At 46.6% G+C, this 18,174-nt stretch overlaps 1 protein-coding gene across 1 annotated transcript in view; it reads right to left on the bottom strand.

Annotated features, from left to right (window-relative positions):
* Positions 1 to 415: 415 nt before the first annotated feature.
* The window catches only part of syne1b (spectrin repeat containing, nuclear envelope 1b), a 100,819-nt gene continuing 83,060 nt past the window's right edge, over positions 416 to 18,174 (bottom strand). Inside the window, 22 exon segments of the mRNA XM_031580345.2 lie at positions 416 to 1,878; positions 3,896 to 3,954; positions 4,792 to 4,884; positions 5,222 to 5,434; positions 5,585 to 5,713; positions 6,023 to 6,244; positions 6,486 to 6,697; positions 7,013 to 7,139; positions 7,256 to 7,398; positions 8,682 to 8,750; positions 9,184 to 9,520; positions 10,266 to 10,457; positions 10,723 to 10,860; positions 11,329 to 11,511; positions 11,863 to 12,013; positions 12,293 to 12,480; positions 13,396 to 13,558; positions 13,827 to 13,993; positions 14,251 to 14,409; positions 16,480 to 16,635; positions 17,060 to 17,185; positions 17,739 to 17,933. Of these exon segments, the coding sequence (XP_031436205.1) occupies positions 1,629 to 1,878; positions 3,896 to 3,954; positions 4,792 to 4,884; positions 5,222 to 5,434; positions 5,585 to 5,713; positions 6,023 to 6,244; positions 6,486 to 6,697; positions 7,013 to 7,139; positions 7,256 to 7,398; positions 8,682 to 8,750; positions 9,184 to 9,520; positions 10,266 to 10,457; positions 10,723 to 10,860; positions 11,329 to 11,511; positions 11,863 to 12,013; positions 12,293 to 12,480; positions 13,396 to 13,558; positions 13,827 to 13,993; positions 14,251 to 14,409; positions 16,480 to 16,635; positions 17,060 to 17,185; positions 17,739 to 17,933 (3,672 nt within the window). The 3' untranslated portion in view covers positions 416 to 1,628.

Here is an 18,174-nt window from a genome sequence, read left to right as displayed (position 1 = left end):
GATGGTCTCTGATTTGAAGAACACTGGCTGTCACAGCCAAGTACGTTAAAGTCTAATATCAGCTATCTCCCACCCCTTCAAAAACAGCTTGTCTGGTCATAGACCCACAAATTCACATTTCAGCATACATCAACAGTAGGCCTAATGTTACCAAGAGGGTTACCACCCATTTTGATTTTCCAAAGACCCTTAATTAAATTTCTATGACTTTTCACAACCTATAAGTACACACAATTGTGTACTTTACTACACAGGTTTTAACCATTGAATGAACATTAAACAGCAACTTTTTCTAATAGGCTTGTTAGACCATGCCAATTCAAGTGGAAATAGTATCAGAAATTCAGACAACGAAACTGGAAGAGTACGATAAAATAAACAATTTCATATTTACATATGACAAAATCACATTTCATGATTTTTCAGAACTTTAAATGAATTTATTGAATTTCATGATTTTCCCAGGATTTCCATGACCGTGGGAACCCCGTCACATCAGGACATTCAAAGGATTGCATGTTGCAAGTCTTGTGATGTGATTTTTCTCATAGTTGATGGAGGTCACAGCAGTCTTTCTTTTTGTTCCCATTTATCAATGAAATGCATTTCTGTCAATCAACTTCAAAAGTCAAGCTCTGACATGAGTGTATTAAGACATTGCTCCCTGCCACTATCAGTTGAAAAAATCCTACACCTCCTATGCCAATACTCACATTGAATTAGTATTTTATTGTTTGTTTACCCAACTGTTGTTTGTGCGTGACTCAAAGTCTGTCCTTGGCAGGAAGCTACTTGTACACTGTACAGATTAGTTTTGTCCCACGCAGACAGGAATGTACCACTTAGTTTATGAAGTCATCTCACAAATACACAGAAGGCATGTTATGTCATGTTATGTATATTATTATGTATTTAAAATGCAAAGGTTGTTAGGCCTTAGCAAACTGTACATACATAAATATATCTTCCACAATAGCTGTGGTTATTCATATAATATTCATGATTCAGTTCTCTTGAGTCTGACATTAAGTTATTTGAGAACAAATCAACATTTCACAATGACAAGTTCCGACAGTATCAGTGTATGACATTTTTAAAATAAAAGATTATAACAGCATGCCAAAAATACATGTAAAAATAATTGCAATATAATTCTCAATATTTTACTAGTTATTCATATATTTCCAACTGATCCACAGGCTCAATATAGTTTTGTGTTGAACTTAACTGACAATACTTTCCATTAAAAAAAGGACATGAAAAACATAGGCATTATGACATGAATGGCAACCGTGTTGTACCTTCAACAGCAGCGATCTCCACTCCATATCCAGTACTGAACTCACTCAAATACAACAGAAGAGTGGAAGATATGTTCATGTAGCACTTTGTAGCCACTTGTCCCACATAGCAGTTCAGGGAGGTGCACTTTAGTACACCACCAGAGATTCGTCTCAACACTGATACAAGATGGGGAGTGTGGGTGGTGGTGGTATACATAGATTCATTGGCTTTCTTCAGTCCTGCATACAGTATTGTTATGGGCTGACAGAGTAGTGGCATCTCCACAAATGCTAAATCCTCCCCCCTCCCCGCTTTTCTCTTCCTTCTTTGCTACCCTCTGGAGCTCAGATTGGTGGTGGCCCGTTGGTGTAGCTGAGCATGGGGTGGAAGGAGCGGGCAAAGTTGTTAGACTGGGAGCAGCTGTAATGGTGCTCGGCTGAGGGCACCAGGCAGGCCAGAGCCAGGAGCAGCAGCAACAGCAGCAGCTGGAGGGGCAGCGCCGTCCACAACACGCGCTGGACCATCGAGCCCCGTCGCCATGACGACACTATACCCTCAGAATGGGAGAAAGCGGATCCAACGGCGCTGAGAACCCTGAATAGGGAAGCAGAGGAAAATACAAGACGAGGTTTGCTTCACTTAACCTCACAGCCGGTCAGATATACACCTGATAGGAAGCTATGGTTTCTGTTGTATAGGCTCCTGTACTGAATCTGTTACGTTGTTAAAGTTAGTCCAAGTATGAATATGCATGCCATTAAGCAGCTTTTAGGCATTCCGGTGAAAGATCATACCAGCAAGGCTTTAAGGTTTTGTTTTGTTTGTGGGTGGCACTATAGTAACTGTTTTGCTAACTTCACTACATAGTTTCATGTGCCATACATCATATTGTCATAGTAATGTACATTATATTTTTAGGATACACTAGTCATTTTGCATTTTTGTACGTGGAGTCAGTTCTGTCAAACATGTGTTTTAAATGTTCTGAAGTACCTTAACACAAAACCTAACACTGATCTAACACACAACTTAACAACACTGCTCTACAGAGGAACCTACCACACTTCAAGCACCAAATGTGACATAGACCTCATGTTCTGGTTTTGAGCCACAGATGTTGTATATTATACATTTCTTTGTTTGGTCAGTTGTTAGCTGGAGGGAAAATGCAAAGCTGCAGTAGCAGAAAGAAGGCAAGGACCTCTCCTGCAGCTCCAGGGTCAAGGCTCAAGGCTCATGCTTAGAGTTCAGGGGGATAAGTATGCAGCAGTTGCTCCAGGGGACACAGGCATGTGAAAGACATTCACTCTCCAAAGCAGACACGGTTGCTTCCCTGAGAACTCCACTGACCCAGCCAATCCCCTCGTCATCACATAACCAATCATCTCGCTTCTAGAACAGCGGCCACATTCTCCCATCCAATACAATGGCCAGCCCTCTCCTCTCACCCGGTGACTGACAAGGTCAGTCATTACCCTCAACTAAGTGACAGGGCCAGTCTTCCTAATGGAAAGAAATCACCTAAAAGAGATATTGTGACTATGTATCATGTTGTCTCAGCCGCCCATTAAGACAACATCAATATAAACACACACACACACACACACACACACACACACACACACACACACACACACACACACACACACACACACACACACACACACACAGAGACAGACAGAGACAAGAGGTCAAATTTAAAATGAAAGTATATCCTGATCCTGAGGACTTTCTGTGTTTGAGCTCCAGTATGCTCTGAGGGTCAGCAGAGAGCCCTGACACCCCTCAAGAGGGTGAGAGATGCAGGGGTGGGGGGCGCGGGAGGCTGGGAGAGATGGGGGTGGGGGGGGAGTTAAATCAGTGAGAGAAGATGCCACACACAAGAGAGAAGGACAGAAGAGAAGTGAAACAAAGAGAGTGAATGCGAGCGACACATTGTTCATTGCAGACACTTTGGTTGGTTCGCTCTGGTGTGCTGACTGAAGATTCTGTGAAGCCTGAGCTGCGAGCTTGACGGCCACTGGGAAAGACAAGCGCGTGAGCTGAGCGTTAGGACTGGGCACTGCTGGAGCCCAGGGCAGCGGTTGGAGAGAGAGAAAGAGAGAGAGAGAGAGAGAGAGAGAGAGAGAGAGACAGAGAGAGAGAGAGACAGAGACAGACAGAGAGAGAGAGAGAGAGAGAGAGAGAGAGAGAGAGAGAGAGAGAGAGAGAGAGAGAAGCCCTTCAAGAGTATCGCTCCTGCTGCACCGTGAGTCTGTGTTCATCGGCTGGAGCTATGCTAGACCCCTAGTTTAGCTGTCTAGATTTATAGAAGATCATGGAAGCCACTAGCATGATGCCCATTGCAGATTTCTTGTTTTTGTTCCCCAGATCTAGCTACTCCACACTTGCTCTGAACAGTGTTAACACATTTTTCATCTCTTTTCGTTCCTTCGTGTTTTTCAGGTCAGTTACAGAGCAAGCATAGAAAGAATGTTGTTTTAGTTAAAGAACCTATGTGGACGTTCTGCTGGAGTTCTAGCTCTGGCTTGCAGGTCTGGAAGTGTTCTGCTGAGAACATGGCCCAGGTTCCATGATCTTCTAGGGGTTCTAGAAACCAGGAGATAGGTACCTGTGTGGCGGGCCGCTCTCTGGGGGTCCGGCCTGGCCCCCGCTACTTTTACCCCGGGGCTGTTTGCAATGAACAGGGGGGTAAAAGAAAGAAAGAATGTTTCAGTCCAGACAAATTAAGACAAAGCTACCCGATGAGAGAAACCCCCCAAAACAATGGGAGAGATGAGAGAAGAGCACCAGAGAGATGGAACCAGGGGTGGGAGTTCTACAAGAGGGCAGGAAACTGGCTTCTCAAACAACACAACACACGTACAACTACAGTACATGCTAGCTACAATCAGGGCCATGTTTAGTTCCTCAATGTACATCAATGCACATGCTAGCTTTTGTATTGGTGACAGTGGAATTTCTGGTAATGTGGTGCTTCATGCTTAAATGTTGGTACGATCACAGATTGTGTTTGAGACAAACAGAAAGCCAGTATCCATTGGCCTCTCCCTAACAGGGGTCTACAAGACACTAGAGAATGAAGAGGACAGGGGCACAGATACACTGATCTGTGTGAGGGTTGGCTCAGGTGTAGGATGGGGTTGATTCACTCAGTTTGAAGCAAGGGGACTAAAAACAAAAAATCAGGAGCAATCAGCACTCTTGAGCAGAAGGGGTGGAAACATGCTGGGGTCAAGGTCAAGGTCAATGGAAGTCAGGGTCAAAGGTTGAAGCCTGGAGGGGACCTGCGTGACGGTCACGGTGACGTGGCAGACATGTATCTTCAGGTTTTTTGGCGACATTCCAGGAGTTGGGAGTGACTGGGCTAAACAGACTGAGGGTTTGGACATTCAGGTGACTGGCCTACAGGTCTCTCGGGTGACAGCTTTAGCTCTCCTGCTCTCCGGTGAGGTGGGGGTAGGGGGGAAAAGAACGGTAGAACAGAACGGAAAGACTATACGTTACCGATCGCCGGCGACTGGGTGTGCTGCTACCGGAGACGGGACTCTGGGATCCGGACGTGTCCAGCTCATCGGTAGACGACCATGAGGACAGATCCTGTGAGGAGAATAAGGATCACGTGAATGCACAAACGTAACAAAATATGAAATCAGGTGGTTGTTATGCAAACATAAAGCTGACAAGAAACAGATGATCATGCAGTAAGATTTTACCCACTTGGTAAAGCTCTTGAAAAGAACATAATTTAAATTATGAAAATAAACTCTGAGTAACAAACCAAATTCTAACTCATTCCTGTCAAATACAGATTTATGTCCAGGTAGAAGATGATTACTCAAAAGAGGTTAGAAGCTGCTCTGCCTGAAGAGAATGAAAGAGAGCAGAAACGGGGGATGGAAGAGAAGAAACAGCAGCAGGCAGTGACAAGAAGCACCTGCTGACTGCTGGTGATGTCCAAGTTCCTCTCCAGCTCCCGGATGTGGCGAGACACCTCCTTCAGGAGCAGCTTGAGCCGGTTGCCGATGACGTGGACCTTCTCCTTGGCTTCCAGGCAGTCCTGTCCCACAGCGTGGACCAGCAGCTGCAGGGACATGTCCTGCAGAGAGGCCACCTTCAGCTGCGAGTCCAGCAGCTCACGCCGGATTTGCTGAAGACAAAAGAGGAGGTGAAAAACACAATACAACATCAACACAAAATGCATACGCATGTAAAGACCCACAAACACTCAGACATGCTGGATGTTAATACTCACAAACACGTACACTCAAAGACTTAAATGATCAGCGGTGTGTTTTACCGAGAGGGTTTTGAGACGCTCCTGAAGTGTGTCTCTGTCCAGGGTTGTATCGATGGGAACAATCTGGTTCCGTCTGCGGTCAATGTTCTCAAGCCACAGCAGTAGCCCATGGCTCATCTCATGGAAGTCCTGATCGGACAGATACAGAGGGTCAACAGGGATGGGTATATACACACACACACACACACACACACCACACACACACACACACACACACGAGGAAAGGTCAGTCATCCATCTGAGTTTAATCATTTAGGAGCGGACAATAGAATAGGGCAAACACTCTCACAGATGTCACACTGAATCTAAGGCAACACACATACGCAAAGGTAAAATCATACAGCGTGTCTCACACACACACACACACACACACACACACACACACACACACACACACACACACACACACACACACACACATACACACAGCCTACACACCTGGCACTGCATAAGGGCATCCTGCAGGGCATCTCTCCATGCACTCAGCCCCTCTCCCAGCCTATCCCAGCGGTCGTTCATGTCCTTGAGACGGGCCTGGATTTCCTCCACGCCCTGCTCGGCGTCCTGTGCAGCCGCCTCGGACGGCTTCAGAAACTCAGCGCTGCACAGGTTCACAGACAGCACGATGGCCTTACGCTGGTCAATGCCCTTCTGCAGCTCCTGGAGAAGACGACAGGAACCACAGAGGAGAGGAAAAGGAGACCAAAATGTCACAAATAGTTCTGGCGCCAACCATCACAGCAGCGTTCTGGCTGTCACCACAGTGGAATATAGTGGCCATAGGAGAGAGAGGAGGTGTGGTGTGCTCAGAACTCAAGTTTTGGAGGGTAGTTTGGGTAGTTTGGGTAGTTTGTATGCACACACACACACACACAAACACCAAGTCACACTCACACTCTACCTTGAGAGCTTTGATGCGCTGCTGGATGGTGTCGATATCTGTGCTTCTCTCCAGCTGCCTCTGCTGCTCCAGCTCTGCGTCGGCCTGCTGCAGCCATGCCACCAGACTGCTCAGGTCCGAGTGGAACTGCTGCCACTGCTGCAGCCGCTGCTGCATGCGCCGCTCCTTATTGATGGCCTGAGCCTGGAGCAGCTCCCAGCGCTCAATCACACCTGCACACACACACACACACACACACACACACACACACACACACACACACACACACACACACAGACACAGAAACACACACACATACATACATACACACAGACATAGAAACACACAAAATACACACAATATGCACATGTTATACACATTTTAAGAAATCATACTCTCATTCACTTGCAATATACATTTTACACACAAAACCACTAACAACAACAACATGTGCTGACTTAGTATCAGTACCAGGCCCTGACCTCATTTTTATGAATGGGCCTATGTCCTGCTGTATGTTAGAAGTGGTCCTGTAATGGTGAACTGACCTGAGGTCTGCGACTCGGCTATACTGGCGCTGCCCAGGCCTGACATCTTCTCCTGCTCATGCTGCAGGTCCACACCCACACGCTTCAGGGCCTCCATGCTGCCCCGACACTCTCCCAGTAAACGCATCTGTAGAGACACACAAAATGCACACAATATGAAGTTAGAGATTCGCCATTAGCAAGCAAACTAAGTCAATGTGACTCCCAGTGAAACTCAGAGGTGGCAGGCCTTCAGGTACTCACATAGCCCATGTATGAGGTGTCCAGCTCGGGGCCGGTGGGCGTGCGGCTGCGGATGATGTTCTCCGTCTGCTGCAGGTGGAAGCGGCTGGAGTCCAGAGCTCTGTCCAGCTGACGCAGGTGTGTCTCCAGGGAGCCTAGCTCGCCTGCACACAAACAGGAAGTGATGTAAGGAATGGGAAGGGGTCGGTTTTGATGGGAAGGGGTCAGTTTTGATATCCACTTCACAGTGGTATTTACTGTTACATCACTGCAAAGGTTGCACACGCACACACCACACCACACCACACCAATTTAGGTGTCCATGCAGCACCACAATTACACTTGTGTTCCGTGTTCTGTGTTCTGTGTCTGCAGCTTCAATACCAGTGCTACTTAAGAACTCCTCAAGTGCACAACTGGAACTGTCACAATACTGCAAGAGTGATGATCATGCAATCAGGTTCAAACCAACTAAATGCAACAGATTGAACATATAACATTTAGAACATTGAAACTCAGCCAATCACACTCAGCCATGTACAGTCACTCAGTCACACGCAAACTAAACAAATGGAACACCATCAGACACAATCAGTGAGACACACAGTGGTTCACAAACACTTGAGTCAATGACTGTAAACTAAACACTGTTAAACGAATCTGGGTCTCTTATGAAGTCTCAATCAATCACACTCAATCAATCAGATTTCAACCAATCAGTCTGCATCATCTAACCAATTAGACCCAATCAGTTACAGTTGCAGAGTAATGACTTTCATGTGACATCATGAATTTGGTCCCAGATCACATGATGATCACATGAAACACCATTAAACAAACACACATTTATACAATTGTGCACGTAAACAAACAAACACAGCCAAACGGTTAGACCCAATCAACCACATTAAAAACAGTCTCACTCGGTGACTCAGAACAGACTCAGAACAGATGCAGAATAGTGGCACTCAATCAGTAGAACTAAACAAATTGAAATGAAACCAATCAACTAGTCAAGACTCAGGAAGTTAAAAAAGTGAACTGAAACTGATCAGGGTAAAAAATAAAAAAAAATCAATGAAACTAGGTCAGATTTCGAGCACATCAGACTGAAATCAGGCACTGCAAATCAGAGACAGAAAAGAGCCGACCAAGCGGGGTTAGAAACTGGAGTTATTACGGAAGTCAGATTCGGGTGACTGAAAACTAAACGTCAGGAGGTTAGCAGTTAAAAACACAGACCATGTCCATACGCAACTCTGCACTCTCCACTCACTGATCATTTTGAGTGCCTTGACTTGTTCAGCGCTTGAATGAATGCTGTTCTCTACGGGCACTTGTAGCCAATCTGAGAGAGTGTGCAGAGGCATATGGGCCAATGGTCTGTTGTGTGGAGAGGTGAACTGTGAGCCAGCACCACGGCATGCTGTCGCCTCAGGTGGCCTACCCTTGGATGCTCTGAGAATCTGCTCAGTAAGACTAACATACGCCTCAGGACTCTCAGGAATCACTACATCTGTAGGGAAACATACATTGCACTGTATACAGAGAGGAAACACATAGACAAGCTGTGGGGTACTAATGTCAGGTTGCACACAAAAGTCTGAGCTGATATTCTTTTTTGATAGCATTTCTCCAATGATTACAGCATAAATCTGAACATGACTGAACACCATGATGAACATGCAGGACTAGATCTTCCAGTTCTGGTTTTCTTTAACTCACACCTTATTCTTCTGTATGCATTCAGACATATGAATTTGGCCTTGTGCCGGAGGCCTAAACTGTATCATAAGTAGGTTATGTGTGTGTGATTGACGTGTGAGCCACTGCTGCACATTAGTACATGTGTACATTGTGTAATTGGCACCCTTACATAATTTAGTGTTTCAGATATATTTTCTGTCTGACGCTGTGCACATGTCTATAAATCCCCAGTAGCAATTCACCTGTGAGCCCCACAGCGCCGCCCTGCAGGAAGTCGCCCTCGTCAGCCGAGTGGTCCTGCGCCGAGTCCAGTGTGCGGCTGGCGCTCTCCAGGCCGCGGCTCAGGTCGTAGTCGTGGTCCCACTCCAGGGGGATGGAGTCCACGCTGGCGGGGGTGTCCCGGCCCGAGCGCTCGGCGCCCCGCAGCACCACCACGGGCGAGGCGCCCGAGCGGCTGGAGGACGGCTGCGGCGAGGCCAGGCTGTCGGCCATGCGCTCGCTCCAGGGCAGGCTGCACAGGTCGCTCCCGTCCTCCAGCTCAAACTCCCGCTCCCACACCGAGTCTTGATCCTCCAGCAGCTGAGGGCCAGTCAGAAAGCAGAGAGAGCAGTCAGACACACACCCAGACACACACCAATACACCCAGAATCACACACATGCTTACTAGAGTCAAATACTACCCATTAAAGTAGCATAACGAAACAATTGCTAATCGCTAACGATACGCTAGCGGCTAAAACTAACGAAATCTCTTGAAATGTGCTGACTTTGACATGATGACAAACTAGTTAGTCAACAACTGTCCTAACACAGTCAAACATCAAACAAGTGCAACACAAGACAAAGCAAGACGGCAAATAAGCTACTTACTAGTTCGGCAGACAGTAGAAACCGGGCGGCTTCAGGCAAACCTACATTTAGCAGTAACAAGCCTACAGACCCTGGTATGGCAATGGCACGGAGGTGATTCTCCATATTAAAAGTCATTGTAGCGCCCCAATTTTTTTAAAGCTGTTATTTTAAGGTAAAACTGCTTATCCTAACCCTAATCCTGAAGTACAATTACTGCATAATGCCACTTTAAGACATACGCATAAAATGGAAACAAAGCACCACATAAGCAGATGCGAACACCACAAGACATACAAAGACACACAAACTGATACTTTACAAAGTCAGTGAGTGACTAAGCATGGTCAGAACTGCCCTGCGAATGTGAAGTCTCTCTCCAGATATGTGTATGTGTTTATACATGTGTGTGAAGGCACATATGCCATGTGTGTGTGTGTGTGTGTGTGTGTGTGTGTGTGTGTGTGGTGTTTACCGGCAGGCGCTGCAGCTTGCTGTAGTAGCGCTCCACGCGGGACACCACCTCCTGGCAGTAGCGCTGCAGCTCCTCCAGCTCGTCCTCGATGACGGTGGCGTCCAGCGGCTCGCTCTTCTCCATCAGCTGCTCTCCCCTCTGCAGCACCACCTCCAGACGGCCCCAGTTCAGAGAGATCTCCTGCTGGAACGCCTGAGGACACGCACACACCATCAGTGGCAAATACACATGGACACACACTTACAGGCTGGCATATTCACACAGGCATACAACATCATATGGCCCATTCACACATGCCCTCTTCAGGAACACATGCCAACATGGCCTCCACACACACACCGAAACACACACATCCCCATGGAAACACCTCCAATTAACAAAGTAGAATCACACACACACACACACACACACACACACACACACACACACACACACACACACACACACACACACACACCTTAAGCTGTGTGATCTTGGCCTGCACGTCACACTCTGAGAAGTGCTCAATGTTGGTGAGCTGCAAGTCCATCTCAGTGAGCCACACCAGGATGCTCTCCCGTGCCGTCTCAAACTCTTCCCTCTGAGCGATAAAGTGCTGCATGGCCACACAGGGAACAGAGAGATCACCAACTGTCAGCAGGCATGAGGCAACCACGAGCACACACAGAGTTACTGCCTAAAGCCTCACACACACACACACACACAACACACACACACACACACACACAAACTCAAATATAGCTTTCAAACTAACATATAACATTACTCACAAAAACATGAGTTAAAATGACACTACTGTGAAAATGAAAACACTAAATATTTTCAAACAAGCAAACAAATGACATACATATGAGCACGATCCATATAATGATACCTTTATAAAAACATCCAATATGAACATGATAACATCTCACTTGCAGAGCTTGTTGGATCTTCTCAACCCACCCTAAAGTTCAAAGCTATATTACTGTAGGGTGTGTGTGTGTGATGTGCTGGTCCAAGGCACCTTGTGTGTGTGTGTGTGTGTGTGTGTGTGTGTGTGTGATGTGCTGGTCCAAGGCACCTTGAGTCTGCGCAGGATGGCTGCGGCCCTGCGCTGCAGCTGGTCCCAGCGCTGGTTGGCGGTGTGCGCCATCTCCTTGAGCTGCTGTGCGGCGTCAGTGCGCCCCTCTCTGGCCAGACGCCGGTACTGCTTATTCACCAGCTCCAGCTGGGGCAGGCTCTCATGTAGCTGCCTCTGGAAGGCCTGTCATACACACACACACACACACACAACCAGAGGTGAACACATAACACACATAGCGTACACACACACACACACACACACACACACACGACCAGAGATGAATACATAACACACATAGAACACACATACACACAACCAGAGACATAACACACATAGCACACCCATACACAAGGAGACACAAATGATACAGAGATATCAAGCATACACATTGGCAAACATACATTTAATAGCCATTGATCACCCAACATACACATTTGAAAGCAATGGACATTCATTGAACAATTGCAGTAAGACCCATTTCATCTGTTCCACTGTTAGTGTTGTGGCTAAAGTTTGAATGGTGACGCTAACCTCAAACTTCTTGAGTTCATCCTTAGCGACGGTGTAGAGTACGCCAGAGGAGTTGGGCAGAGCCGCGGTTCTCTCGGCCCTCTCCAGCCACGCCTCGAAGCTGGAGTAGTCTTCCAGAAACTTCTGCCACAGCCTCCACGTCTCCTCAATCCTGCGAACAGAAGGGGGAATACATGTACATGCACGTATGAGTTATTGCAGTCTGTGTGTGTGTGAGTGTGTGAGACTGTATGTGTGTGTGTGTGTGTGTGTGTGTGTGTGAGACTGTGTGTGTGCGTGTGCGTGTATGTGTGTGTGTGTGTGAGACTGTGTGTGTGCGTGTGCGTGTATGTGTGTGTGTATGTGTGTGTGACTGTATGTGTGTGTGTATGTGTGTGTGACTGTATGTGTGTATGTGTGTGTGTGTGTGTGTGTGTGTACTGTTCTTTACCTCATTCTCCTTTCCATGGACAGGGCGCAGATGCTCCTCCAGCGGCGGTCCAGGGTGCGGGTGGCCTGCTGGATGGAGGTGCATTCTCCGTCTGTGGTGCAGGCGTCGCAGTCGTGCAGGAGCACCTCGCACAGGTTCAGCACGGACGCCACGCCGGTGCTGTGCTTCTCTATGTCCCTCTGCAGCTCCTGCACAGGTACAGAGGGGGGGGAGTGGAGGGACTGGTGAGGAAAACTCAAGCTCTGTTATGGACAGGTCACACCCAAGGTCATACTGGCAGTGGCGGAGCATGCGGGTCATTTTATCCTATGGTGTGTTCCATTTTGTTTGTGCTAAAGGACACGTTGCCTTGTTGATGTCTTGGTATTTTGAGACAGAGGACTTGTTTTGTTTGTGCATGATTTGAGTTTAAGAGGCGAGTGTCTGTGTATATGTGTGTGTGTGTGTGTAAAAATGTACGTGGGTGAGTGGGTGCGTGTCTGTCTGTGTGAGTGTGCGTGTGTGTGTGTGTGTGTGTGTGTGTGTGTGTGTCTGTGTGTGTGTGTGTGTGTCTGTGTGTGTGTGTGTGTGTGTGTCTGTGTGTGTGTGTGTGTGTGTCTGTGTGTGTGTGTGTGTGTGTGTGTGTGTGTGTGTGTGTGTCTGTGTGTGTGTGTGTGTGTGTGTGTGTGTGTCTCTGTGTGTGTCTCTGTGTGTGTCTGTGTGTGTGTGTGTGTCTGTGTCTGTGTCTGTGTGTGTCTCTGTGTCTGTGTCTGTGTCTGTGTGTGTGTGTGTGTCTGTGTGTGTGTCTGTGTCTGTGTGTGTCTCTGTGTCTGTGTGTCTCTGTGTGTGTCTCTGTGTGTGTCTCTGTGTGTGTCTGTGTGTCTGTGTGTGTGTGTCTGTGTGTGTGTGTGTGTGTGTGTGTGTGTGTGTGTGTGTGTGTGTGTGTGTGTGTCTGTGTGTGTGTGTGTGTCTGTGTGTGTGTGTGTGTGTGTGTGTCTGTGTCTGTGTCTGTGTCTGTGTCTGTGTCTGTGTGTGTGTGTGTGTCTGTGTCTGTGTGTGTGTGTGTGTGTGTGTGTGTGTCTGTGTGTGTGTGTGTGTGTGTGTGTGTCTGTGTGTGTGTGTACCTGCTGCATGTCCAGTTTCCTCTGGATCTCCTGGGCGTCACAGGTGTGGTAGGTGAGGGGCTTGTGCAGCTCCGTCTCGATGTGGTTGAGCCAGGAGCGCAGGCTGCTCATGTTCCTGTCCAACTGCTGCACCGCCACCAGAGTCTCACGCAGCTTCTTCACCCTGACACACACACACATCAGGGAAGACTGGCCAATGAGTGTGTGTGTGTGTGTGTGTGTGTGTGTGTGTGTGTGTGTGTGTGTGTGTGTGTGTGTGAGTGTGTGTGTGTTCTGTGAATGTACATGACTGTGTTTATTTGTTTGTGAGTACAAGTGAGGACCTGTTCTGTTCATACACATAACTAAGTGTGCAATCATGCACATGTATTTGATGATGTGTAAATATGTATGTGTGTTTGTGTATGTGTGTCTGATTTTGTCCCTCTGACCTGGCAGCGATGAGATCCAGCAGGTGTTGCCAGCGCTGGCTGATGGTGCCCAGCTTGTGCTGGATGTCGCTGGCTCTGCTGGCCTGGCTGGCGCGTGCCAACCTCTCCCCCAGCTGCTGCAGCTGATGCCTGTTCCCCTCTGCCCCTGCCACCTCATCATGATAGTCCTGCACACAGAGAGAGAGAGAGAGAGAGAGAGAGAGAGAGAGAGAGAGGAATAAATAAAGGGATAAGAGAAGTAGACAGATACAGTGGGTGTTATGGGACTGAAAAATGGTTTTGTGGGTCAGAATGAATATGCCTTTTTACAGAGAAACGGAAAAATATTACTTGACAAAACACATCACATGAAAAATGAGTTTTTGGTAGTTTTTGCTCGTGTACAGAGTGAACTTGATTATGTACAGGTATGTTCTCCGTTTACCTTGCGGAGCTTCTCGATCATTTCTTCGATGCTGATGTCGGCGTTCTGGGAGACTTTGTTCTCCATGTGGCTGAGCCACTCACTCAGGTCCTTGTACTTCTCGTTGAACACGGTCCACTCACTCAGGCGCTCACACACCTGCTGCCTGCGCAGAGAGAGCTGCACGTACACATACACACACACACGCACGCACGCACGATCACACACACAACAATCGATTTGTTTTTTATTTAGGCACAATACAAGGGCAAAATAAATTTGAGTATGTCAGATAACACCTCAGATTTGTTCATTAATTTTTCATTAATTTTACAGATCACTTTTAAATTAGGGTTAGGCTTTAGTACAGCCAAGGAGATTCTGAAGACAAGTTCTTTTGTCATCTATGTCAAGTGCTGTGTTCTGTTCTGTGACTAATGCAATGCCTTGAAAAGTGAAAACATTTAAAAATCAAATACATGTCAAACACATGTGGCTCTCACCAGAGCCCATTTCATCACTTCGGTTTGTACCAAACAAACGTAACGTCCACTACGGTTATGTACCAAACAAACATAACGTCCACCACGGTTATGTACCAAACAAACATAACGTCCACTACGGTTATGTACCAAACAAACATAACGTCCACTACGGTTATGTACCAAACAAACATAACGTCCACTACGGTTATGTACCAAACAAACATAACGTCCACAATAAAATCAGAACAAGCATCAGCAATATCACAAAAACATACAGACTGAACAAGGCTGAATATGTACACACAGGAATCATCACATTTAACAAGGCAAGAAAAACAGAAACGCACACATAAACAAAACAAGCCTATCAAGAAATGACGCGTCTCCCACTTCAACAGAAAATAAGAATGTCATTACCATACATGAACATACCGCCCATCTGTTATGTGTGTGTGAGACGCATTATTTCTCCTCGTTAGTGCCCTAACACTAATCTCTGCACACATCTCACACATACACCGTAGAATGTATAAATGCACAGTGCTCTTGTCAATAAATCAGTCAGAATTGCTCAGCAGCATTCAGGAACTGAAACAAAACATGCAATCTTAAGTCCTGAAACCGCATTTCAGAGATTTAAATTATTTGCATTAATTATTATAATTTTTTTTTAATTGAAAACACTATTTAAATACCATGTAATACACTTCAGATGAAAAAGAGCCTGAGATCTCTGCACATTACTAACGATCATATAACCCACCAAAGCACTGCGACTGTGACAGTCGACATCCTTCCTGTGGTCTGTGCTTTCATCAGATAGAGCCCACATGCTTTGCATCTACAGTTTCCCATCTTCCCCTACAGGTGCAGAACTAATCACAGAACAGGGCTTTCTGCCACCGGATGGCAGAGAACTGAAACCTCTGTGTACAGGCACCAGTAAACGTTCAGTCATCAGCACTTGAAACCTCTGTGTACAGGCACCAGTAAACGTTCAGTCATCAGCACTTGAAACCTCTGTGTACAGGCACCAGTAAACGTTCAGTCATCAGCACTTGAAACCTCTGTCTACACGCACCAGTAAACGTTCAGTCATCAGCACTTGAAACCTCTGTGTACAGGCACCAGTAAACGTTCAGTCATCAGCACTTGAAACCTCTGTCTACACGCACCAGTAAACGTTCAGTCATCAGCACTTGAAACCTCTGTGTACAGGCACCAGTAAACGTTCAGTCATCAGCACTTGAAACCTCTGTCTACACGCACCAGTAAACGTTCAGTCATCAGCACTTGAAACCTCTGTGTACAGGCACCAGTATACGTTCAGTCATCAGCACTTGAAACCTCTGTCTACAGGCACCAGTATACGTTCAGTCATCAGCACTTGAAAATAGGGTAACATCGCTAACGCTTAAGCTCTGTTCTCACCTACAGACACAAATGACCACTTGACACACTGCTGATAAGTAAGAAAAGCCAGTTAATGGGTATTCTCCTCAGGAAAGGTGATTGTGTGTATGCCTGTATGCATGTGTGTGTGAGTGTGTACATGTTTGTGTGTGTAAGTGTGTGTGTGTGTATGTGTGTGTATGTTTGTGTGTTTGTGTGTGTGTGTGTGTGTGTGTGTGTATGTGTGTTTGTGTGTGTGTGTGAGTGTGTACATGTGTGTGTGTGAGTGTGTACATGTGTGTGTGTGTACATGTTTGGGTGTGTGTGTGTGTGTGTGTGTGTGTGTGTGTGTGTGTGTGTGTGTGTGTGTTACCTGATGGCAGGTCTCTTCCCACTGGCGCTGCAGCAGCTCGGTGCGCTCCTTGAGCACGCTCAGATCGTCTGCGCTGATGCAGCTGCTCAGAGACTCTCTCAGCCGTGTCAGCCGCGCAAGCTCCTCCCTCCAGCCCTCAGCTCCGCCCTCCAGCTCCTGAGCACGAGCACAGTGGCTCAGTCAACAATACTAAACCCTCACCCAACAACTAAGAAACGTACTCAACGTTACACAGTCAAAACAACACTCTTCAATTCATCTTCGTTTCACATCCAAAGCAAAACACTCAACATTTTCACACAACAGTTAAGACTACTTAGTTCAAAACAAGAAGCTTTACTGGCATGCCAAAATATGATTTATGTTGCCACAGCAACAGTGTTAGATTAGAAATGAATTCAACAACCTCATTTCACTTCAGCTTCAGCTGCCTATGTCTCAACAGCGAGCACACATCCTGAACATGTTCACACTAGTGGATGAACTGAGGTAACTAAAAAAGGTTGCATTCAGTGCCCAGTCTGTGGTAGTATATATATTTAGTGGTATCTAGTTGTTCTATGTATTGGGTTTTGGGTACCTTGCATCGGATCTGCTCTGTCTGCAGTGCGTCCTGGTAGTCAGGTATGGGCTGGGCAAGCTGCCGCTTAAACGCCCTCAACTTCTCCAAGGAGCCTCCTATGCCCTTCTCACAGTGCTCCCAGTCCTGTAACACACACACACACACACACACACACACACACACACACACACACACACACACACACACACACACACACACACACACACCATATAGGTCAATAATAATGCCAGTCATTGCATATAAATGATGCATCTCTAGTGTCCTGTTCTACTTTACTGATGCTATTTATCAGCTATATTAAGCACATTCTTCACAAAACGGGGCAGCACTCAAAGACACTACATTGCAGCAAGGACAAACTGACTGGAAACAAATTTAAAGTCATGCCCATGTTTTGTCAGTGAATACATTTTCTAACTGTTCCCTGTTTAAGATATATTTATTGTATTATATTATTTTAAGCATTATACTACAGCACTCCTGTGCTCCTAGTCTTTTACCTATGTGAAGCATACCACAACCCTCTACAAATAGTGGTTAAGTATGGTTTATGGAGATGTGTAGAATGGTAGAATGAATGAATAAATAACTAAATAAATAAATAAATAAATAAAGTCAGATATTCAGTAGATTTGAAGTCCCCCAAAAGAGCATGCATGAAGTCTGGTGCACATACCCGCAGCAGTGTGGCCAGCTCCCTCCTCTGCTCCTCCAGCTGCTGCTGGGCCTGTCTCCAGCGGGCCTGGATGCTCATCAGCTCCTCCTGCAGGCTGGCCTCGGCGTGGCGGTCTGCAGACAGCAGCAGCTGGCGCCCGGCCTCCACTGTCAGGATGTAGCTGCCCTGCTGCCGCTGGAGCACCTTCTCCTTCAGCTGGAGCATCATACGTGAGATGCATACATGTCATGACACACATACATACATATTACAATGTATGGGTTGAGTGCGCAGGCACAGTCCTAACATGGGTTCACACATGTTCACATACGATTGAAAGTTTCAATGTAGGTGCATATGGGTAATGTGTTTGTCTTTAGCTCTATGAGTGTAAGCACAAGTGTCTGTGTTAATGCGTGTTAATCTGCATGTGCATGTGTGTGTCATGAGTCTGTGT

The sequence above is a fragment of the Clupea harengus genome, chromosome 14 (genome assembly GCF_900700415.2).
Source record: "Clupea harengus chromosome 14, Ch_v2.0.2, whole genome shotgun sequence".
In the NCBI taxonomy this organism is placed as follows: Eukaryota; Metazoa; Chordata; class Actinopteri; order Clupeiformes; family Clupeidae; genus Clupea; species Clupea harengus.
This window is presented reverse-complemented; position numbering and strand designations above follow the sequence as displayed.